Here is a 24,789-nt window from a genome sequence, read left to right as displayed (position 1 = left end):
AAGTAAAGAGGAAACTTCCAAATGCTTTGGTTACATCAAATTCTGTAGATGGTTGAATGTTTAAAAGGCTCAGGCTTGAACTCTTGTCTGTCTTAAACTTCAGAGTTTGTGTTTTCCCTGAGTCAGATACTCAGTAAATACTTAAAAAAAAAAAAAAATATCTTCAAATAATAAAGTAGAAATAATTTTACAAATATAAATAATAACGCATTTCTTCATGATTACTGGGCATATACCTTCTTCCCTAGGCTAAATATCAGGAAGGTCTTGAATTTGAATCCCTCTGTAGCAACCAGTATTTTCCAGGGTCATTGCTGGAAGTAGTTAGTTGGGTGCTGTCTTTCTGTGGCCTGTGATGCTCTGCCTTGATTTGTAACCTGTGGTCAAGAGATTATCCTGTGATCAGCTGAGAAGCTAAAACTGCCTGCTAGTTACTAACATAGCAGCTAAAGGAAGCTGGTCCAATTGCACTGAAGGGAAGTGCTTGCTCTGTGTGGTGATTGTTCTGGTGAGCTAAGGGAAAGGGTTAGCTCTGAGGTTTGCCATCAGAGGAAGTGGCCTAAGGTGCAGCTTGGACAGCTGCCTTTTAAGCAACCTTAACAATTTGTAACATGAAAAAATCTTAATTTTTCTTAATATATTAATAATACTTTACTATCTAGTCAAGGAAAGAGAAGCTTTGATAGATCGAGTTAGTTTAACTTCCAGACGTAGACTCAGAACATTTGTGCACTGAATGTATGGCTCACTAAAATTTATTTCATCAGCACATTGTGTATTACAGTACTTTAAAAGAAACTACTGCTTAAGAAATTGCACAGACACAGATTCATTATTCACCACCAGTTCTCTTTCATTCCTCTTCTGTGGAGAAAGGAATGTCATTCCTTTCATATCTTGATATGCAAGGAATTGATGTACCCTAGTAAGCCACAGTGTCCATACATATTCCTTTTGCATAGATACATGCAGTGGCATAGAAGTCTCGCAATGCAACTCTCACATGGTTACAGCCTGAAGAACATTGTAGTAACAATGACAGGCATTCTTGGCAGAGAAAAGGAAGAAAATATGCATCCTTCCCACAAAACAAAGATGCTGCAGGTGCTATTACTTCCAGGACTATGTACCACAGAAATTATTTTAAATCAAATTAAAAGTTATGTTTCATTTTCTTTTTCTTCCACTGTGTCTGTGATCTGAGAGGAGTCATTTGAAATGAGTGTCAACTAAGGAAGTTTTTGTCTGTATCCGCTTGGGTAGAGGGGAAGAGACTGCATTGTTTTATTGTCTCTTCAATGGAGAAAAATAAACCATGTACCAATTAGCTTATCAATCATGCTTTTTAATGATTTGGTAAAATGGACATGCCTTTAAAATACACTTTTTACATTTTGGACCTGGGAAGCAGGATATAAAATATAGAGAAAGGCTACCTATATTAAAATCTTTATCCAGCCCAAAGCTAGGTTTTGTAAAACTAACCTTTCACAAAAAAGTGTAATTTTGAAGTATATTTACTTCTGAACAAAAAAGAAAACTGCTTTTGAAGTCTAAAACTCTAATAATAAAAAATAGAGCACTTACATAAAAGGTGATAAAATCAAGTTTATTCAGTAATTGAAAGTTTGTAAATAACAAATATGTAGAGCCATTTCCCAAATGGTTTTGTTAACTAGCCTCCTGGCTCATGATTCATTAAGGCATATTCACTGGGAAATTTTATAGTGCTACTCTTTGGTATAGATGAACAGGTGTTTCCTACAAGTGAAGCCACCTTACCAGCTTCAACACTAGCTCAGTCACTATTTAAGCCTGTCCATCTTAATAATTTTATAAATGTCACTATTAATAATGAAATTTATGCATTTCCAGGCATTCCTTAGTCCTGAAAATCCTGAGGAGCCTTATCTGGAAGGCATTGGCTTTAACTGTGTGGTCCCAGGAAAACGCTTTATGCCAATGGACAGTTTGTCAGGAGGTGAAAAATCTGTGGCAGCTCTGGCTCTTGTGTTTGCTATACACAGGTAAAAGAAATATTATGGTATTACCCAAGTATGTGGCCGAGTAAGCGGCAGGAAGATTGATAGTGATAAACTTAAAAAATTATTTTAAACACATTTGTAATACTCTATTCGAGCATTACTGGAGTCCTTATTCTTTACCTGTCATTACTATTTATCAAAATTTTATGATGGAGTAAGTGAATCTCTAAAGTAATCAGAATGTTTATTAACATTTTTGCATCTAAATGCGAAACACTGTTTTGTCTTCTACAGTTTTCGGCCAGCACCTTTTTTTGTTTTAGATGAGATAGATGCTGCCCTGGATAACGCAAACATTGATAAAGTAAGTTGGTCCCTTTCACCTTATCCTTTTATCAAGAATATAGTATCTTTTGTAGAAGGGCCACTACTCTTCATTACAGGCTGTTTGGCTAAAGAGATTGATTACACTATCTTAACCTGTTCTAAAATATATATTTGGTTTAGGGCTGAAATAATGGTTGTATGAGATCTTAGACTGGGGCTAGGTTTAAACTGATAGAAATCTAACTGGGTTTTAATCAGTCCCCAAACTGTGAAGCTGAGAAAAATAGGTCAGGAGTGTGAAAGCATGCTGCATGACCACGTGGTACAGTCTGACACGAAGGTCACTTGTGAGTTGCTGGTTTGGTTGGACTGTTTAAGGCCTTTTGAGTTCCCTTACTTCTAAGTAGAAAGGAGTGTCATGTCGAAGTAGAGTCATTCTATCACTGGAGTATTTATTTTTAGCTTGCCTACTAAATATTTTTAAGTTAATACCAATTAAGGGCTATCACTCCTGTCATTCTAGTCACATGAATTCTTTATTAAAGTAACTTCCTGTTCTCTCAGTTTCTCTTTCCTGTTTTGGTAACAATCATTCACTGTAACAAAAACTTATGATAGAATATAAACAGTAAAGATTGCCAGCTGTAGACTTGAGCCTCTGGGAGGATACAAGGAGATTGTATGTAGGAGAAGAATCAAAAGGATCTCTGCAGGTGCCTGGGTTTTCTTCTGTGGAAACGTTCCTTTCCATGTAAAGATCAAGCTGTAATTCTCATTGCATTAATAGTATTGTCAGTCTTGGTGGAGCCTAACAAACAAAAACAGTTTTATAAACGCCAAACTTCTCTCCCACCCCCCTTTCCTAAAGGAGTTAACTGTGATGTGCCAAGTACAGCAGAGTTTGCTTGGAGGATACCTCTATAGTAGACAGCTGGGGAAGCTCCACTACTTGTGCCTGCCAGATAGTAACCTCCGAGGCTGAATTCTGACTCAGTGTAGCATTGTGAGAAGTGTTTTCCTGAACCTGAGTTCCTTAAACATTCCTTGGGCTACAAGTCCATGAGGGATGCTCGTTATCCAGTACTTCTGAGCAGATGATGATGCCCTGAGTTTGCTTTATCTCAGTCCAGTGTGTTTCAGCAACACCAGATTAGATGTAATGGGACTGTAATGGAAATAACTAAGCAGGCTTTAGGGTTTGGCTCTCGATGACATGATCAGAAACAAGATTACGCATCAGATCACAGAACACTTCTGTGATCTAAGCTTTTTAGCAGGGTACACTTCTAGTTATTAATCTTTCACTTGGGACCACTGTGAGTTGACATATAACAGCTGAAGATCATGTATTCTGGTTAAATACTAACTTCCAGAGAACACTGGTAAATCTGGAGACAAATGTATCGTGGCTGATGACTTAGTTAGGCAGGCTGCCTCCACATTTTCCTTTACTGTCTGTCTTGTTTGCTATTACTGTTTCATGCTGAATTTCACATTTTTGCCTTTTATCAAAGCGGCACTATATCAGATGATTAGTACTTCCTATCTCTGCAGACTTCTGTGGTCTTTTGGATACGAGTGTAGAATTCTCCATGGTTCTGTCTGGAGCTGGGCAGGGGTCCCAGGTCATGCCTAAAAAAGTTGCCAGTTACATGGATAAACTAGCCATCCAGATAAGTTCCTGTTGCAGTTATGGATGCAGCAGTTGCCGATTACGTACACATTCCATGAAGTTCATGATTTCTAGTATATTACCAACTTTCCATAGAGACTACAAATGATGCATTAACACAGCTAATGAGACACACTAATGAGGCATTTGGCTGCAGTTTGCCTTTCTGAATAGGCTTGTTCTGACATATCTGGTGAAAGAGATGGCCACTTCAAGAATGCACCATTCTTCCAAACGCTACAAAGAATAGCTGATTTTTCCTTTATGCAACTAGATTTCTAAATTCAAACGTATTTGAAATCTGGTTTACTTCAGTTAAAAATCACGTTCATAGCCCACAAAAGACTGTCATTAACAGTTGTTGCCACATGGTTCCCAGGCTTATAACCTTCAATTGGTAGTATTTTTACAGTTCGAAGGTACCATATTTCATTTGACTCATCAGCAACAGTAATATATGTTTTGAAGATGTATAGTCAAGAAAGTAAAGGACAGTAATGCAGAAAGCTTAAGTATATTAGACCAGAACTTATAGTCTATTTATAAAAATACCATCCATAAATACCACTTTATAGCCAGAGAGCTATTAAACTTAGGTTATATTACACATTAGGGGCTAACCCTGAAATGTCCTTAGTGCGGTCTACGTTAATCCTTTAGTTGAATCCTTGGGGCACATCTAACCTGACTGGGAAGTTATGCTGAGCTTCCTGCTTTGAACTTGAACTGGGATTCTACCTGTTTTTTAACCTCCATGGCTGGAGGTGCCCATCTCCAGTAAGGCAGGAGGATACTGGCTGCAGAGCCCCTGTCCAGAACGTCCTGTTTGGCTTACTGCCCTTGTGCAGTCTTTTTCCTGCCTGCTGCTCCCCTGACAAGATGCAGTGTGGAGGAGTTGGGGCAGGATGACAGAAAGGGGCTGCTTTTCATGTTAGCAATATGAAGGAGGCAACCTGTGGTACAGGCTGTAACGTATAATGTGCCTGGAGAGCAGCTGCCCATGTAATGCAGGAAAAGGGTGACGAAATGGTAGTTTCCTAGAAAATTCCTTTCATTGGCTTCAACATCTATCTCGGTATAGTTAAAAGGAAAGTTAGATTATTTAAGCATGTGTGGAAAGTGTCTTCAGTTGCAGAATGACCAAAAGCAAAATTGCAGTGATCTGCAAGTACAATTAACCTAATGTTTCCTTGCTTCTGGGCTCTTTCGTGTATCTTTCTGTATCTGTAAAATGCAGTTGTTGCTGGAAAGCACCGAAACCTTCAGACAGAGGAATTAAATATTGCAAGTGAGCAAAAACGATATATGGAAAACTTTATGTTGCTAGTACTCACTGGTGTCCAGGTTTTATGCTTAGAACCAAGTCGTCATCTTTGCATTCTTTCCATTTAAGTATTTACTAAAGCAGATCTCAAATAATTTACTTGTAATTACACTGTAAAATGAACGTGAATTCTGTAACTCACTAAAGGCAGTTCTTCCACTAAAAAAAATAACTTACCTATCACATGGATATAACTGTGCAGACAAAAGTCTAATTAAAAAGGTGCTGGGTTTCCTTTATTCAGCAGTTGATTTATATTGTGGAACACTGATTTATTTAGTTGCCAATTTGTATTTGTACCTTTATTTTACAGATCATTGAAAAAATGCTGCTGTCTGCATAAGAATTGATAATTGTAGTATACAGCCAGTAACAACCTTTTCACACTTATTTTCCTTGTTCAGGAATTTCCACCTTCCTTTGTAGTTATATTAAGTAAAATATTTTTCATTGGCACTGGCCCTTTTCTGTAACTTTATTAATTGGAGTGAATGATTTATTTTCATACACCTTTTCAAAAAGCAGCAAATCTGAGGGGTTTTCTTAAGAACATATAAAGTATCTGTCTTAATACCATTTATTTCTCCTTTATCCTGCTTATTTCAGAACTGAATTACTGGGTTCTGCAGCTACCCTAGTTAGTTCTTTCCTGATCATTCCCTAACTATAGCATGGTTTAAGTCTGCCAGAACTGACTGACTGAAATATTTGGCTTCTTTCCAAAGGTATCAAGTTTCATAAGAGAACAGGCACATCAGCAGTTCCAAATGATAGTTATTTCTCTAAAGGAAGAGTTTTATTCCAAAGCAGATGCATTGATTGGAGTATGTCCAGAGGTAACAATTATTACCAAATTTTATTAAATAACAGACACTGGGTTTTGCCGAAGTACTGATTTACACCTTAAGTGTTACTGCAGTGAATTGTATATAATTGTGTTGCTGGATTTGAACTTTGTGTTCAGAAGTAAGTGCAGATACTGGCTCACTGAAAAGATCATTTTTGTAACTTAGGCTCATTATTGTATCTCATAAACATTTATGAAATGCTTATTTCAGTTAACAGAAATGTTTTAAATTGTGTGATCCTTCTTCTCAGTATGATGATGTTATGTTCAGTCAAGTGCTGACTTTGGATCTTACCGAGTACCCAGACGTTGATGACCAGGATGGATCAGAGAAGCACAGTCGCAGTTCTGTTTCAGAATAAAGCGTGGATGATTTCGGGGCCAGGTGACAACAGCAAGAACCATGTTTACAGCTTACTGTGACAAATCTGCGTTTGAATGTGGCTACTAGAGGTTGATATTGAAATGTTTACCTTTCAAATGAAGCAGTTTCTAAAATACTGATGGAAGCAACTGTTATTCATTGATACAGTTCTGTTAACAAGGGATAGCCAGAGGTTGTCATTGAGGCACGTAAAAGCCTGCAAAGCTTTCTCTTCAAATGTTTTGGGGTTTGTTTGCCTTAAGATGAAGGATTACAGGTTCATTCACATCAGCACAGTATTACAAAGAATAAGCCTCTTGCTTTTCTTATGAAAAGTATTGCTGCATTTCCAGTGCGCTGTTTAGATGCATGCCATCACTGGTCAAGACCTTTACAATCTCTCTTCTATGTTGCAACTGCTTCTGTTTGCCTTTGCATAGGATTATTTCCTGTTTTTAAAATAAGATATTGGAATCTGTCCATTATCTTACTTGACACCCCTGAGACTTCGATCTTCCACTGCAACCTTATGAAAATACATCATAAGCTTTTGTAAAGTTATCTCTATAGGTGCGATGTAACCTAGAAAAATTTCACCTTTGAGGTAGTCTACCCACACGCAAGTGAAAAGAATAAAACAGGTGTGAGTCAGATGCCATATAGGTAGCAGCCCTAGGAAAAAAGTGTATTAGTTTGCAGTTGAGATTGTCATTATGTAGCTGTCCCAGTAAAGCCAAATTTATTTTGACAGCCATGCTTCATCTAAGAAGCAAAGTTAACGAAGTTGGTTACAGAACACAGTTTCAGGGAGCTTGAATCGCTTTCCTCTGGCTTGTGCTTCACCTCTGTATGCTGAAGAGCTTTATTTGGTTTGTGGTTGTTCCTAATAAAATTACATCTTCTTATGTTCATATACTGACTTCCTTTCACCCACCATGCTGCTTCTACATCTGCCTTGTAACATGCTGCTGATACTGTGCTTGCTGCACACGATGGATGATGTCAGCACGTGTGGGGTTACTGCAGGAGGAAGGAATGACATGCAGGCAGTAGGTAATGTGTTCCTGTAGGAACATATCAGTCACATAAATGTGCCCACCTGCACTGTAGACATCTTTATGAAATACTTAGGTTGTTGCTACACTTTGTTATAAAATTATTTACTCTGAGAATCAGTCAGTTGTGAGGTGGCATCAGTCCCTTAATTCAGAATCCACTGACATATGTGGAAGTCATTAGTGTTAATGACAAACAGAAGAGCAGCCTCTAGTGCCTTTCAATGATCTTTGACCCACATCAGTCTATGTATTTCAAGTAGAGAAGGTTTGGTTTGAGGTTATTTCAACCATTTGATAGGAACACTTGGTTGAAATAAAAGAACAGCGTGAAGAATTGTGAAAGCTACACCTTTTAGCTACTATACAGGAATGGTATAGTTGGCTTTAAATATTTTATTAAAGTGTACACCATCATCAGAGATGTCCTATCACCTTTATTACACTACTTGAGCAAAATAAAATAATAAATAGCAAGTTTGTTTTCAGTTTTTATTATTATGATTATAAAAATATGAAGTAGAAAAAGAGCCCTCTACAACAGAATTGGCAAACATCATTTAACATGCCAATTTGTATGGTTAGTTCTTTCACAGCACTCTGGTAATAATTTGAACAGGGCCTTAAACTAGTTACTTGTCTGTTCCATTTATCTGTTAAGTGAACAAGTTGCAGGTTCTGTCCCTTTTGACTGTATTTTAAACCCCAAGGTAGCTTCAAGGCAGTCTCATCCCTAAGATGACTAAAATATATTTTTTGATGGGGGGGAGAAAAACAAAACTAGGCATTTCTACCTTCTTGCTGTGTATGCTAGGCATTAAAATAACCACTGCCTTACTCATCTGCTTTTCAGGATACAGATAAATGGCACTTGAGTCAGGGGAGGCTGTTGTACACGTTGCAGTTCAACAGTGTCTACAAAACTGAAGAATCACCAATGCTAGGTGTAAGTTGATTGCTGCCAAAGGGAGGGGATATGATTTCTTAATGTGGATCTGACTGCAGGCACAGGATAAGGTGTTACATAACTTCAGGGCTGGGCTTGAATAATTGCAGTAATCAGGGTCATAAATAGCTCCTCTCATCTGATTAATTTTGCTACAGCTTGAAGCAACAATTTAAAGTGTTCTAAGCTGATAGATCAGCATCCAAAATAGCATGACTGATCACTTTTGAAAACAGCCAATTCATACTGACTAGAGAAGCAAATTTCAGAGGTTAGTCTTACAAATAATACTATGCCTGATGCTAAATGACTTGATGTTCAAAAGTGATGTATCATAAATAAGTTTCTCAAAGGAGAGGATATGTATGGTCTATGTTCAGGCTGGTGTTGCTATTGATTTTTACCTTTTAAAACACAGCTGAAACCATGAGAACTTCCACTTACGAGGTCCATAGCAATTATATCATATACTAAACTCCAGGTTTCCAGACTGGCAGTCATAAAAGACAACTGGATGTTTCCTTCTGGGGTTGAAGAGACAAAAGTCAGTGCGCAGGCATTGTTTAAGATTGCTTTCCTAAGTAAAACCTCCTCAGACCTTCACCTACTTCAGAACGGGGAGAGACTTCCACATCACAGAAACTCTACCCATCTTGGTAGTTACTAGTCTAGAAAGAAGCACGCCCTTCACTTTTAAGCTTTTCACTTTGCACACATACATGCTGGAGAATAAGCAGAAATTGTTTTTGTGACACAGCCGTGAAGGGTTGATATACCACAATTCAGAGGGAAAGGTCATCTGATAGACCCATCGCTTCCACCCCCTGTAAAACCTAATTATAGTGTGATGTGATCTCAGAAGGTGCAACAGATCAAATCCACGAGGGAACGTAAGTAGAGAAGCCTGGCTGAAGCAGCCTTGTCCAGGACTGCCAGATAGGAATGTGCCGGCGTCAGGACAAGGAACAGTCCTGAACACGCTCCCCTGCAGACACTGAGGTGAGAGGCAGCTGACCAGAAAATCTCAGAATACCAGTGTTAGCAATTATGTCAGTTTAGTGCTGAGACAATTCAGTGGTAAGTGAAGTAGCAGCTCCTCAGAAAAAACCAACAGTTAATGCAGTGCCTAACCTTAATCACTTGAGTAGTTCCACTGAAGTCAAACTTACACAGTAGAGATTGTCTACAGATACATAATTAGATATAACTGGGTTTAATTCTGCTGTGTTAAGACTATCCATTATCTTCTTTCAGAGATAACTGACAGCACATTCTATGATTTAAACATTTAAAATACTTCCATAGGAATACACTGCAAATAAGTCAGCAAGCTCCCATGTACATATGGTGCATCCTTTTCTCCCCAGGTGATCTCACGCCTTAACAGACTGACAAACAAAACCAAATACTTGTAGCTGAAGTGTAAAATCATCAGGTTACTGTGATGTGGGTTCTGGAAACATGAAACAACACTCCCTGTTCCTAACAGCTGAGGGAGCTGAAGCGTGCAAGCAGCCTTGTGCTGACAGACCCCTGAAAAGTTCAACCTCCAGCAGCCTAACTGCAGATCAGCTCGTGAGAAAAGAATACAACCCCCCTTCGTATTAAAGGCAACTAACAGGTAGTCACAGGTATGCCCAAAGCCATTTTTGACGGATTCAAACATCACCTCTGTTGCGGCTTCACCTCAGTAAGAGCTTGGTCCAACTGGCTTGAAGCACAGGCAGAGAAAACTTGTACCTGCTTCTATGTGACCCTGCATATACAGTTTTAGTAGTATGGAAATGCCTGCAGAGTGACTAGTACGACTCTCAAGCTTTACATACATTATAAATTTACAGCTCTAGAAAAGAAAAGGCTAAAATGCACAATTTTTGTTCCACTTAAAACCATGGAAATACTCAGCTCAAAACTTTCCAGGCAGCAGATGTAAAACACCTGCTGTTAAAAAGCTTCTGGGTTGGGTTTGGTGGGTTCTTTTTTCTCCCTCATTAAATAGTAGGGATATCATGATCTGACTGCTTGCTTCTCTTAGGAGAGTCACTGCCATTTTCTCCTAACTTCCTTTTAGCACAGTCCACACATGAAGTTCCTGTGGAGGCAGAAGCAGGGGGAAGAAATATTTTAATGTTGCTACATACGCGTGCTTTGTATACTTTTTATTACAAGCACCAAATACTAAGATAAACACAATTCTGGTTCACTGAGGTTCTTGTATTTTTTGGATTAATTTGGATAATTTGGATTCTGAATTGTAACACTAACGCTACTGAAAGTCTGCAACCACTTCAGCTCATCTCAAGCTCTTCCCCAGCACTAAGTTCTGGTGCTAACACATAAAACAGGAAGCAGCTAATTAATTACTAATTAATCTTTTGAAGAAAATAATTCTTCATTTTTGCGTGGTAATGCCTGTGGAGTTCACAGGTGAGACGCTGCTTTAAGAAGTCTGGATCCCTTATTCAGAGTTCTTGGTGTGAGCTGCCGGTGAAAGTATAAACAATATAACTGGGCTGTAAAAATGAACAGAAGGAAAACTCCTTCAAAAATCAGGACATCCATCCTGATGACACATTTAGATCATCTTTTTATGGGGAATTACACAAATCTGTGTTAAGGAACAATTTTAATTTTTTTTACTTGCTATGTATTCCAAAATACAAATCCAAAATTCCAAAATACAAAACTGGTACTAAAATTACTTGTAAGGAGGGCACTAAGAAGTTAGTAAAGGAGCTTTATGTGAAGTAGAACTGGAATAAGTTGTGCTCAAGTTTTTGTTTTCTTCTCCATTGATGCCTAATTATACTTTACTGAAAAGGGGATTTATTAGCTTGTCTGCAAGACAGATAAGCTTAAAATCTAGTTGGAATCACAAGAAGTAATCTCTGACTTTACGCCTGCCCACAAGTATCTTGGATAAGTGTGTATTTTTTGATTGTGACAAAGTGGGGGTTCTTCATCTCCTGCAATGCCAAAGACCCTCACGTGCAATAATGAAATGATACTTCTATAGGATTTTGATGGTATTTGCAGCAGCAGCACAAATATCTTAGAAGTGTAATCTTTTTCACTTCAAGCTTTGTTTCAAAGGGAAGTTTTGCTATTTTACACCATAAATCGGAATGTACTATTGCTCTGCTTACTCACAGAAGTATCACAAAGATACCTGAACAATGCTTAGCCAAAGTCACCTTCAGTACTACAAGTTTAAGCCTGAGATTCACTCTTCTATACCTTCTTAAGGAAGACATTCAAAATAGTCAGACAAACATCTGGAAATGTAGGCCAAAACCTCATGGCCTCATAATCTTTAAATACTCTGATCAGCGTTAATAATTTTTTTATATACATTTACTGTAGCTTTTCCATTCTATCATTTATCATTTTATTGACAGCTGAAATCCAGCAGCTACCTGCTAATATGTAGAAAGAAAGAAAGAGGGTAAGAAGACAATCTGTTTAGCAGACTTCCAGAGCTAAATCAGAGTGCTGCACATTAATCATTTAATGGCTTTGTAAATAAAAGACTTTATCTCTGATACATTATGGAATGTTCTGTGAAAATAAGAACACTACTTACCCAACAGTGTTGTGCTGTCCACTCGATCAGCATCTAGGGAAGTATAAGAGACACCAACAGCACAAGTTAGCATTCAGAAAGTTTTCATACTTTCATGCAACATGCCAAAACAGCAAGGTTATATTTAGAGTCACAGAATCGTTTGGGTTGGAAGGGACCTTAAAGATCCTCTAGTTCCACCCACCCTGCCACGGGCAGGAACACCTCCCACTAGACCAGGTTGCTCAGAGCCCCATCCAGCCTGGCCATGAATGCTTCCAGGGATGGGGCACCCACAGCCTCTCTTGGGAAACCTATTCCAGTGCCTCACCATCCTCACAGCAATGAATTTTTCCCTTGCATAACCTCTTTTCAGTTTAAAACTGCGCCCTCGCCCCATGACTACACCCCCTGATAAATAAGCCCCTCTCCAGCTTTCCTGTAGGCCCCCTTCAGGCACTGGAAGGCCGCTGTAAGGTCTCCCCAGAGCCTTCTCTTCTCCGGGCTGAACAACCCCAACTCTCTCAGCCTGTCTTCACAGAAGAGGTGCTCCAGCCCTCTGGTCATCTTTGTGGCCCTGCCCTGGACGCACTGCAACAGGTCCATGTCCTTATGCTGGGGCCCCAGAGCTGAACACAGTACTACAAGTGGGGAAGTGGGGTCTCATGAGGGGGAGAATTGCCTTCCTTGACCTGCTGGCCACACTTCTTTTGCTGCAGCCCAGGACACAGCCGGCTTTCTGGGCTGCAAGCACACATGGTCAGGCCATGCTCAGGTGCTCATTCACCAACACCCCAAGTCTTTCTCCTCAGGGCCGCTCTCAGTCCACTCATCATTCAGCCTGTATTGGTGCTTGGGATCGCCCCGATCCATGTGCAGGACCTTGCACTTGGCCTTGTTGAACTTCCTAAGGTTCACAGGGGCCCACCTTTCAAGCCTGTCAGGGTCCCTCTGGATGGCATCCCTTCCCTCCAGCGTGTCGACCACACCACTCAGCTTGGTGTCATTGGCAGACTTGCCAAGGGTGCATTCAACCCCACTGTTCATGTCACCAACAAAAATGGTAAATAACACTGGTCCCAATATGGACCCCTGAGCAACACCATTTATCACTGGTCTTCACCAGACACCAAGCTGTTGACCATAACTCTTGGAGTGTGACCACCCAGCCAACTCCTTATCCACCACGGGGTCCACCCATCAAATCTGTGTCTGTCCAGTTTAGAGACGAGGATGTCGTGCAGGGCAGTGACAAATGCTTTGCTCAAGTCCAGGTAGATCAGTCATTCACTCTTCCCTCATCCACCAATGCTGTGACCCTGTTGGAGGCGGCCACCAAATTAGTCAGGCACAATCTGCCTTTAGTTGAAGCCATGCAGGCTGTCAGCAATCACCTCCAGGAGGATCTGCTCCATGATCTTCCTCAGCATGAAGGTGAGACTGACCAGCCTGTAGTTTCCCAGGTCTTCCTTAAGAATAGGGGTTATGTTCCTCTTTTCCAGTCACTGGGAACTTTCCCAGTCTGCCATGACTTTTCAAACACAATGGATAGTACCACTTCATCTGCTTCATCTGTAGACTGAGAATTCTACCAGGGCATGATTGCTGCAGCTCAGGCAGCAGCTCTTGACCTTTCCACTACTGAGCCACAGGTCCAGCAGCGCCTCTCCTCCGGCTGGGCCCTCCAGCGCCTGTACTAGCTGCCCTCAATGCACTCAGTAAACTGCTTGCAGTTTTCTGTGCTGCTTTTCCGGGCGGCTGAGGTACCCTATCGGGATCAGGGCCTGCATTTTTCATTTTTTTTCATATAAACCTTTTAACAAACTTCTGCTATTTTTAAAAGACTGTGTAAATAAGCATAAAAAAATGAAATCTGACAATTTGGCAACGTAGACAACAGTAACACACATTTGAAAAGAGTTTTGTTTGGGATTTTGACTGAGATCAACAAGATTTTGAAGTCAGAGTAAGGTCCCTCTTCTTGCAAGTGTTATGCCAGCCAGTAATCCCACTGAGTAAGAAGGGGAGCATTATAGTCTGACTTTGCAGTCATTTCCATTTAAAACTTACATAAATATATCTCCCACTCTGTTTTAATATCAAGGTCTGCTCTGCAGTAAGTTGGATACTCCAGACTCAACAGGCTGTAGACACCGTGCAGACTATTAAAAGTACATCCATCACATCCATCAACAGTGGTACGCCAAAGAACAAATTAGAAAGCTGAGGCTTGTTCAGTGTCTGAAACTGCACCCTAACTTACTTTTACTTGTCTGCAGACAAACTTCCCAAAACCCAGATGCTGTGCTAAATATTTTTTCTAGCCTTCATGGAACGAAAAATCTAATCCAGTCTAAATGCAATATTCATCCAGATAATTCAGGCATACAACTGCAATTCTCTTTTAGGGAGGGGGCAAGGGGAAGGTTCCTGCTATGCGCCACTTGGGAGTCATTTCAGACAAAACAGTTTCACTGACATCGTAAGCCAAAGAGCTGTGAAACAGTATTCTTCCCAAGGTCATTTAGTTATTTTCCTCAGTCCTCCGGATAAGCCACAGGAGAACCGTCCTTGTTTGGAAAACGTTAACGAAATCTCTCTCCTTTAAATATAGTTGTTATTTTTCCCTGGTTTTGTATTAAAAGCTCTTCATTGTTACAGCTAAGGAATTTTACTAGCTAAGAGACAACAGGATGGAAGGGAGCAGGGAGGGGAAGCACACAGATGGACCTAGTTAGTAAAGTTTAGCTCCCTGTCAACGCAGGAGCTTCAGCAAACCTACTGGGTTACTTCCCATTTTGGCATTAAAACACCTTGTACAGAATGCCAGTCCCTGTCACAAATTGAGTATTATTCCACAGCCTCTTCTGTTGTCACAAAACATTACGCTCACACTCAGGTTTTCTCCCCTGTAGCCTTAACTGTGTTAAGCCAAACACTAGTGGGTGTACTGATTTAATTTCCCATTCTGTGCTTAACCAGATATCGTGGCTCAACAAGCTTATCCCACCAGATAACTCCTTCAATTCTTTTAGTCTCTTTTACTTACGTGTCATATTTCATATAATGTAGTAATACACTGGAGTAGTTCACGCCAAAAAATTACACAAAGTAAACATCTTAGTCAAATGCTAACAAAACGACAAATTCCCAATTACAAATCAAATTTGCAAGAATCCACAGATCTTATGGAAAGAAATCTGGTTGCAATTTTGTCATGTGTTCAACTCTGCACACCACTCATAAGCAAAGATGCTGCACAGGCCTGCTGCTTGGTACACGTAAGGTCAACACCTCAGACCAGCTGCTGATTGCTCAGACACGACATCCTGCTATGAACCTACTCAAAGTTTTCTTATTAAAGAGGACACATTACCTGGACTTCTCTGCTTGCAGATTTGAGCAGTCAGATCTTGTACATACTCTGGGAATTGTTTAAAGCAGTCCCCATAGGACACTACTTTTATTCCGTGCAGCAGCATATCTGCCTGGAGCTTGAAAAAGTGGTCTTCATTTTCTTTAAGCACCAACATATAATGTTCTAAATCTACTTTGTTCTTTACTGTATAAAGAAAAAGAGCTTGGAATATCTGATCACGCAGGGTCTCTCCACAGCCCAAAAACAAAAAAGACTTGGTTCGATACAAATTTTGAAGGACTTCCTGTTAACAAACACACGAGAGCTCCATTTACTTCATTAGTCAAAAGGTCAAGGTCAGAACTTTTAAAGTACGTCAGACTTAAAAGGAGAAGCAGAACAGACATCACTATTGAACTGAACTAAGCATATCATTTAGAATCAGGGCAAACTGACCTTTCACAAGCACCGTTTCTACAAAAAAAATTATATTCAAAATCAAAGTTACCATACAAAAATCAAGTACACACATAAGTATTTCCAGTAAGGACATTTTAAATTAAAAGAATTATGATGACAGAATATAAGGCTCCTGTTAGGTCAATCTGTAAATAAGGAAAATTAATATTCTTGACCAAACGTTTGAGTTCTTAAAATACCTAAAATATGACATTAAGTCCAAGATCCAGAACTGGTAACAGCTCAAGCCCATAAAAATATAAATAATTCATCTAAGCAATCAGGCGGTGATGAATCCTTATTCTGGCTTCTCATATTTTGGGGTTAATGTTTTTTTCATCAGATAAATAAAAAGAACTCCAAAACCATGACATACAGATGAGGATTTTGATTGTGATTTACGAAGAAGCAGTATACAAGAGCATACACTGCCCTAGCAGCATAGCTGGCTTTCTCAATAATAGTGCCATTTTTCTGGGCCCCAATTATTTAATCTATGTGATCTAGCAAAACCCTAGCCTTAGGTAATGTGCATGCAGTGACTGCAATAAAATAGTTTGGCAAAACATAGTAAAAATTTTAAAGATCACACGAACCATAACTTCAGGATCTTGAGTAACATCTTTATATCCCGAGGGATCTAGCACCATTCCACAGGGATCTGTATATAAGCCATGAATGTGAAGAACTCCATATTTTATATGACCTCTTGCCCACTGAAGAACCTAAAGCAAATTATGCAAGTTACATTTTTTGTTATACTACAATAACAGAGATTCGGCAAAACTACACAGCTGTCCAAACTGACACAACCACTTAAAGCAGAAATAAACTCTTTTGCACTTTTCTGCAGCAAAAGATGCTTTTAGGTACTGATTACACAGCTTACGCTAAATTGCTGATACTGAAGATATCACTGGCTTTTTGGTCTAAACAAGCATTCAGCCAAGAAGCAAGTTCCAGCAATGCTGACAGAAGAGATAGGAACAGCAAAATAACTACCAGGTAGATGTAATAATATTTGTGATTGTAACAATTACTTCACATAAATGAGTTGGGGGGGGGGGGAGGGTCTGGGGGGGCAAGGGAGGGATTGGTTGGTAAATGCGTCACTGAAACTCACTTCGGTAACTGTTACCAGATTATTCAGAATAAAAAGACACATAAAATAAACGTCTGTGCATCTACTTGTTAGCTTACAGACATGCTAAGAAGTTTTAACCTTGACACTTTTAAACAGGAAAACATCTTTCAGTGAAGCTTAAAAGCCGGTAAGTCAAAAAAATTTACTGCTCTCATCATACCTTATCCTTATCTTTCAAATCTAAAGATTCCATAGGTTTACCCTGTTGCTGACCAAATATTTCAAGTAAATTATCATAATTTGTAGTCAGAACCATTGTGCCTCTCTCCATGAGTCTCAGGATCGATTGCAGAACAACAGGATTCTGAATGTGTTGTTCTAAATTATCAAACACCTCCATTAAACAATCCTGGAAGAAGTTGGGCTTCATATCCCCAGTACGCTGAAGAAAGAAAAACACGAACACTTTGTAAGGACCGTGTGCACCACTTTAACTGCCTCCAACAGAAAACCCACATCATTTGCCTACTTAATGCCAAAGCATTTCTTTACAAGAGGGTTTACACAGTATACCAAGCATAAAGGTCTGAATGTACAAAACCATCAAAACCGATCTCAAATTATTCAAGTGCTCTTGCCTCCACAATGTAGCTCAAAATAAGTTTCCATGAGAAAACCAAACCACTGTCGTACAGCTACAGTAAACCAAAAATTTTTGCTACAGTTAAAATCTCACTCATCACTTCTAAACATGAATGTACGTTTTCCTAAAAGCGTAGGCTGCATTTGCCCGGAGATTCTGCCAAGACTGACAGGAACATGTTACAGTTCTATAAAATATACCAGCTTCCTATTCAATAAATTGTATTACACAGAGAAAAAAAAAGTCTGTTTTATAACCCCCATATCGTCACTGGCCTAACTACATACCGAGAAAGGTGAGGTTTCTATGCTTTTACTGAAGCATACACTTACTGAAAATCAGTTGGTGTACTAAAATTATTCCCCGGATTCAGAGCCTGGGATATACTAAAGGGTTGTAGGTTTTTTTTCTTTTATTTCCTTTTTCCCCCACTCCTCCTTAATGATTAAATGTATTAATCATTAAATCTGCTACAAAGCCTAACCATACATGCAGACTCCTGCCAAGAGAGGCTATTATTACATTTTGCCTGTAGAGAAGCTCACCACGTGTTGCAAAATGTTCAACACATCCCACAACTTAGCAGTAAGTATGTCACCCTAATTATTTCAACCAGAAGACCTGGCAAACCTATTAACACAATCTGAAAATCTCTGGAACCTAAGATGAGCGGCTGAGAAATTGGGTATGTACAGACTGTCTTCAGTGAAGTGTGACCTGCAGTGGTGATGAACTCTGCGTGATCTCAGGATATCAGTAGGGTCACCTCTACCTGTGTTTTCAGGGTACCTCTAGTTTTAGCCAGCAGAGCTATAAATTCCTCTTTCAGTTCCAAGAAACATGCTCAGGACTCTTGCTTGCATTAATTATGACAAAAACTTACACTAAAAATGAAGCATTTTTTAGCCTCTCCAAAATGTACAGCATACTATACAATTACCATCAACATTTCAATTTTTACCAGAAAAATCCCAAGCTAGAAAGCTGAAAAGAATTTTTGTTGATAACAAAAGTATATAATGATGTTAGAAATTAACAGACATTATAAACATACTCACTGGTGACATTTTCCTGATGAGATCATGTGCAACCACAAGCAGGTCTCTGTCTTTGATTACTTTTTTACGAAATTCAGCAACATCTCCTGGATGAAGCACCTCCAGCTGTTCAGCTGCTTCAATTACAGCCTCAATGCAGCTTCTCCAGGAGCACAGCGCTGGGATCCCTGGGGCTACTGCAGCACTTACCCCAGTTCCAATTACAAGAAGAAGGTCCCGAGGCTGTTTTCGTATTAGACTTTTTAAGAATTTTCTATAAAATAGAAAACAAAAATCTTCATTGTTTACAGCGCATTTTCTAACTTGTCTGAAGAGCTCATGACTGACTCAGGAAGCCCAGATGAGCTGTCAGTGCTTGTGCAAAATACAAGGAACCAAGTTCTCCATTTCTACGGAGAAGAATGGTATTGGCCGCAGTTCACAGCCTTCCCCAAAGTGACAATATACTTTAAGTCTTTTTGCCATTTTAGACAAGTGCACATAAGTAATTTAAGCCAAAAACCAGCAACAACTTCAAATCACTTAATAGATCAAAATCAACAATCACCAATTTTCAGTTCACTGGGCTAGCCAAACACCAGCTCAAATGAAATTTTACGAAAAGCAGTCAAAGGACTATTCAATGATTTACCTAATACATATTATGTCTGATAGAAAGTAAGTAGAACTATTTCAAGGGGACAAGTTACAATATTTCAAAGAAACAAATTTTCGGTTTTCTGGGAAAAAAAGCAGAATCTTTTATTGTCATTTATTCGCACTTTAGGATACATGAACGTAAGAACAGTCATACTTATTCAGATCAAGGGCTCATCTAGCCCACTATTCAGATGTTACTAACCACAAATTACTCTCAAAGGCATGTTCGGTTTTGTATCAGCATTCGCTGTGCAAGCCAGCACTAGAAACTGTAGAGCAAGTCTGGCTTTCATGATTACATTGCAAAGAAGCAAAAACACATTTAAACCATACAGTGAAATCACTATACACAAACAAGGCCTTCAGTAATACAGAACCTTAGAATTCCCTTGACTTTCAAAACTACCTATACAGACTTTTAATTCCTGTTAATCTGGTAACACGGATGCTTAACACCTCTTATTTCACAATCATCACAATCTACCTAGCTAAAACTATAATGTTTAACTTGAAATGGCCTCAGGCAAAGCAATTAACAAACATGTAGATAAGATTGCTGGCTAATGCCTACAGATAACACTTTGCTGATAGTCCCCCATGCCTTCCCGCTATATTCAGCACAAATTGTTTCCCCTCAGCAAGTGTACTATTTATTCCTCACAAACAACCTGACTGGGTATGAAGCACTCGGTCAGCAGATGAAATGATCCCAGAAACTAGTTTAAGTTTTCAAGCATTATGTTGTCCTCGTACACAATCTCCAGTCACGTACTTGCACTGTATTTACAGATTTTCATTAAGAGATGGTTTGCAACACAAGTTACCTGGATTTCTGCTCACTTCTGATTGTTGATCGTTCTGATGAATCCATCTCTGAGCCCTAAGTAAAACAAAATGGAAAATAATTCTTAGTGCTTCTACCTTAGAAAAGGCCAAAATTAAAACCAGATGTACTATTGTTAGCATTTTCTATTTATTCTTACCCAAGTATTTTAAAATCAAGACTCCGTATGTCCCTTCCCAGTTAAGCAACACACCGACAGAAACAAAGCTGACACAGTGTGTGTGTAAACCTGCCACAACTCCATTTAAGCTCAGTCATTGACATTTTAAGGCTAACGGAGATATGGCTATTCATGCAGCTGAAATATACTTGTGTCTAAATTCAAGATAAAATTTATCATACTCACTGAAATGTTAATTCATTTCAAGTAAATGAATGTATTGCTTGAGGTTTTTTTCATAATAATCAGTTGTGGAAACCAGACTTCTGCAACACATAACAATCATGAGGGACCCTGGTTACTCTACCAGACCATATAACATGAAAGAAATTTTTCCCCCCCTCAGTGAGTATTTTAAATAAAAACTTATTTCTATATCATCTATATTGTATTATATCTAAAGCATACAAAGAACTGCATCTTGGCAAAAGAATTTGCCTACAATATCATCACTTAGAAATACCCAAGTTTCGTTACATTAATTCTTGGTTTTGTTTTTATAAGCACGTATTTTTTGTTTGGCTTCAAAACTTAGTTCATGGTTGTGGAGACTGCAGACCCTAATCCCTCAAATAAGCAAAATAAGCATCCTGACAGACCTTAGGGCTCACGAGGCAACTTGTCAGCATCCAGGTTCACATGCTGGCAGCTAATTTGGAAGCAAGAGGCCCAAGTTTGGAGATCATTTGATGGGAAGAGGGTGGGGTGGGGTGTGAACCCACCAAAGAAAAGAGCAAAACAAAAAAACCCCACCCTTGGATAAAGGGACATCAGCACTTCTGGGGAAAACACATGCCTCTCTTCTGCAAATGCACCCAGGGTGTCTTTTCAAGTGGAAAAACCTTTTCTTCTTGTAATACTTACTTTCTCCACATCCCTTCCTTCGCTGACAGTATCCTACAAAGATGCTGCACTATCATCTGAAGGATTTTAACACAGTCAAAATTCAGATTAACCTATCTAAAGCAAAATGTTTAAAAATCGATAGAGAACAAGGCTCCTTTATATATGGAAAAGTTAAGAGTTCATAATGTAAAAACAGACGAAGGAAGTTCAATTTATTCTGAAAAAGACTTTTATTACCTTACAGCCCCACCCAAGGAACTATTTAGGAAAGAACCCCCAAGAAAGTTTTGGTAATTACCAAAATGGTAATTATAAAAGTTACCAAATTTGGTAAGCTACCAAAATTCATAAGCATCTCACCACAGGATGCTGTCGGTACCAGCATTTTAGACCTCATTGTTTCCTTTTACCCCTTCAAGTTGCTTCCTGGAAGCAGCAGCTGAACGGCTGCGGACCACGGAGTTCGCATCTCCGCGTGCCTCCGAGCCCCGAGTAACCGTGCCCAGTCCTGAACATCCTCCTATTAGGTGTAACAAACACTCCTCCCATGAGCACACCTGGAAGACCCGAGGCCCTGGGCACCAGCACTCGGGCGGCGCATGGGGTCGGGACAGCCCGGCGCTCGGGGCCGCGGTGCGGCTGCTGCCCGGCGGGTCCCGCAGCCCCCCAGCGGCGCTGGGTCCCCACCGCCAACGCGAGGGGGGCTCGGCACAGCGAACGCGCCTCTCCTCCCTTCTTCCTGCTTGAGAAGCAAGTTCTGTTCGAGGCTCTACCCACGGAACAGGAGCTCTAGCCGCTGGCACGGCCCGTCAGCGGCGTGACCGAGCCGAACGGTTGTCCCAGGCAGTTTAATGTAGGAAAACCGCTACCGGGCAGCGGCCGCCGCTTTCCCCGCCCCGTGCCGGCCGCTTCTCCCGGGGAAAAGCCGGTGACGCTGCGCAGGGCAGCAGCTTCTCCTGCGTTATTCGCCGTCCCCCTCCGGTAACCCGCCGGCGCCACTGGGCGCAGCGAGCGGGCACGGCTAGAGCCGGCGGCACTGCCCCCCTTCCTCCTCCTCACCTGCGGGCGCAGGGAAGCCGCTCCCCGGCGGCGCTGCCGGCCTGCCCTGCGCCGGAGGGGCGGGAGGCCCCGCAGCTGCCCGGGACACGGCGCCCCGCGCGGCCACGGCCACCGGCAGCCGGAGCGGCGGCTCGGCCCGGCGGCGCACACCCACCCCCGCTCTACCAGCCGCGCCGAGCCCCGCGGCCGCCATCCCCTACCCCGCCGGGCCCGGCTCCTCGCCCCGGGGCGGGCGGCTCCGCAGGCGGCGCCAGACCCGGTGCCCCCCGCCCCGCCGGCGCCGTTACCTCTGGGAGCGGCCGCGTGTGCCCCGCCCGCCGCGCTCCCCAGGGCGGGGCCGGCGGCACGAGCCCCCACCACTCCCTCCCCAAAGCTTTCCCCGCCGGCTGGAAACAGCCGCCCCAGGAGCAAGATTCCGCCCGAGAACGGTTCCCGGCTGGCACCGGCGGCAGCCCCGAGGGGAAATCCGCTCGGGGAACGCGAACCGCCGGGCTCGGAGCTGCCGGGGCCGGGTGGCAGCGGCGCGGGCGGGTCTGCACCCCCGGCAGGCGCGGCGGTGCCAGGCGGGACGGTGCGCGCCTCGGCCGGGGCGGGAAGGGCGGCGGGCAGCGCCCGGGCGCCCTTGGAAGCCCCCGAGACCCTTCGGAGGCGAAAGCCCGAACGAGCAGGGCGCCCGGCACGGAGGAAGGGTCGGTTTTCACGTCCAGGAGACTGGGAGCCCCTACACGTGAAGATTAACGGGGTCTGCGCTATGAAAACTTGCAGATGGCAGAAGAATTGGAAATAACATAGAAATATATAGGAACACAGACAAGTCTTAGGGTGAGGAGAAAGCGAAGCAAACGGCAGAAAGGGACGGTAGCGCTGGTACCCCTCGCGGCTCCGCCGGGGCCGGGCGGGGGGGGGCAGGGGCTGCCCGCAGCGGTACCGCACCGCCGGGCACTCCCGCACCGCCGGTACCCAGCGCTCCCCTCCTCTGCGGGGTGTTTGGGGGTTTTGTTTCGTGGTTTTTAGGGGTTTCCGTTTTTGTTCACCCACCCCGGTTTTAATCTCTTAAAGCCAAAGCCTAAAAACTGAAGCGCCCTTCACCATGGTTCATTAAGGCATTTCATTAACAAACAACACTTAGTTCAGCCCCGCCGTATTTTCTAACAGCAGCGTCCCACTTTGTTTGCAACGCTGGGGGTATCAGGTGTGTAAAAGCTGCTCCTTCTGCCTAAGGATACTGTTGCAGAACTGTACCCCCAAATTCCAGTTGCAAAACTGTCTTGAAAATGCATCATTCTCCAATTTTAAGCTTTTAAACCTACCCATGGTACCATTTTACAGACTTTTGAAGACTTGAAGTACTTACTGGCATAAGCTTCCCAAACACAGGTCCAAAAAGATTTTGTTTCTCTGGTCAGTCACTTCTGTTGTTTTGGGGCACACGCAGGATTCACAGGTCTTGCATGCCTATACGATAGATTTGACTGTTCTCTTTTGTTTGTTAAATGTCGCTTTAGGAAGTATTTTGGTCAGGATGGCTGGTTTTGCAGATGAAACATTAAGCCACTGTTTTTACTCCATATCTGATGTTACTTTTGGCAAGAATAGTTGTGTCGACTGCACCGACTTCACTAACTCAGTTTGCATAAGAACACTGTGTCCTTGTGAACTTTCTGTGTACTATTCCCTGAGCATCACTTCTCACTTTGTAATTTTTTTTTATATTACCTTGCAGTGTCCCTAGACAGGCTTAACAAGTATTTGGAGAATCATAGTGATAAGAAAGATTGAGGACAGGATCAGAGAGAACAGGAAGGGAGAAGTCGGAATGTAACTACAGTCTCACCTGAAAACTGGAGTTCGATAGAGTTAGAGAAACTCTGCGATGCTTCTAGCTCTTTGCCTTTCACACTTCACTACTGCCTGTCAGTCAGCAAGGTATTTTAACATGCTGGTATTTAGGGTTCAGTAAACCTGAAGGTCAAAGATCTTGTGTTTTAAAAGAATCCGGTGAGATTCTTCTCCCTAATCCCCACTAACTGTGTGTGAAATCCAGCTTGGAATGCCATTTGACACTGCCTTGTAATAGTGTTGGAATGTATTACTAAATAACTTGCTGAATATCTTAGAATATTTTGTCAGCTGTAGGTAGGAGTCACAAAGACTTGCTAAATATTTTCCTGAGTTTGAGATTCAAGGTCAGAATATCCTGCAGATTTACAATACCTAAAACACTTCTTTTTGTTGCATTAAATTAAAAAGTAATGTCAGAGGAAATACTTGTGAAGAAAGGCCCTGAACAGCTTTTCCATTTTTCAGTCTGAATCAATTCGTCTGATAAAAGTTACTACCTTTTCCTGTAAGTCTTGCTCCTTTTATATCCTTAGACTACAAAAACTATTATTTTAAGAAACCCAACAGTACTCACAGTGAGCTCTGGATTCTCTTGCAAGGGGTTAAGAAAGTCACTAAGGACAGAGACTATCAATAGTTTCCAATCAAATATGGTACAAAATTAAGTATATACAATACAGTAAAAAAGAGGTTTAGCATACCTTTCCAAATGTAC

At 41.3% G+C, this 24,789-nt stretch overlaps 2 protein-coding genes across 5 annotated transcripts in view; one reads left to right on the top strand and one right to left on the bottom strand.

Annotated features, from left to right (window-relative positions):
- SMC1B (structural maintenance of chromosomes 1B) overlaps positions 1-6,517 on the top strand; it is a 34,491-nt gene extending 27,974 nt beyond the window's left edge. Inside the window, exons 22-25 of the mRNA XM_055808762.1 lie at positions 1,876-2,027; positions 2,280-2,349; positions 6,034-6,144; positions 6,407-6,517. Of these exons, the coding sequence (XP_055664737.1) occupies positions 1,876-2,027; positions 2,280-2,349; positions 6,034-6,144; positions 6,407-6,517 (444 nt within the window). The remainder of the gene's footprint in view (positions 1-1,875; positions 2,028-2,279; positions 2,350-6,033; positions 6,145-6,406) is intronic.
- A 1,474-nt stretch (positions 6,518-7,991) lies between these two features.
- FAM118A (family with sequence similarity 118 member A) lies at positions 7,992-23,711 on the bottom strand. Of its 4 annotated transcripts, none has more exons than XM_027789442.2 (8): positions 23,587-23,711; positions 20,148-20,203; positions 18,685-18,937; positions 17,204-17,425; positions 16,496-16,624; positions 15,459-15,744; positions 12,104-12,136; positions 7,992-10,612 (listed from the first exon to the last, which is right to left on the bottom strand). In XM_027789442.2, the coding sequence occupies exons 1-8, from the start codon at positions 23,590-23,592 to the stop codon at positions 10,512-10,514; spliced, it is 1,086 nt and encodes a 361-aa protein (XP_027645243.1). In that variant the 5' UTR covers positions 23,593-23,711; the 3' UTR covers positions 7,992-10,511. The 4 variants fall into 4 exon arrangements, with proteins under 4 accessions (XP_027645243.1, XP_055664738.1, XP_055664739.1 ...); XM_055808763.1 differs by lacking the exon at positions 23,587-23,711 and adding an exon at positions 22,520-22,581; XM_055808764.1 differs by lacking the exon at positions 23,587-23,711 and adding an exon at positions 22,233-22,492.
- Between the last annotated feature and the right edge of the window lie 1,078 nt (positions 23,712-24,789).

This window comes from Falco peregrinus, chromosome 6 (assembly GCF_023634155.1).
Source record: "Falco peregrinus isolate bFalPer1 chromosome 6, bFalPer1.pri, whole genome shotgun sequence".
NCBI lineage: Eukaryota > Metazoa > Chordata > Aves > Falconiformes > Falconidae > Falco > Falco peregrinus.
The sequence above is the reverse complement of the archived record's forward strand: the minus strand, read 5'-3'. Positions and strand labels throughout refer to the sequence as shown.

What these genes read in the sequence shown, in the direction of transcription:
- FAM118A (XM_005239362.4), bottom strand. Translation starts at nt 20,956, where the DNA reads ATGCTGACAAGTTGCCTCGTGAGCCCTAAG. An exon ending in ATTTGAAAGATAAGGATAAG is followed by an intron (nt 16,625 to 17,203) that starts GTATGATGAGAG and finishes AATTTGCTTTAG; the next exon opens with GTTCTTCAGTGGGCAAGAGG. An exon ending in CTGCAAGCAGAGAAGTCCAG is followed by an intron (nt 12,137 to 15,458) that starts GTAATGTGTCCT and finishes ATACTTCCCTAG; the next exon opens with ATGCTGATCGAGTGGACAGC.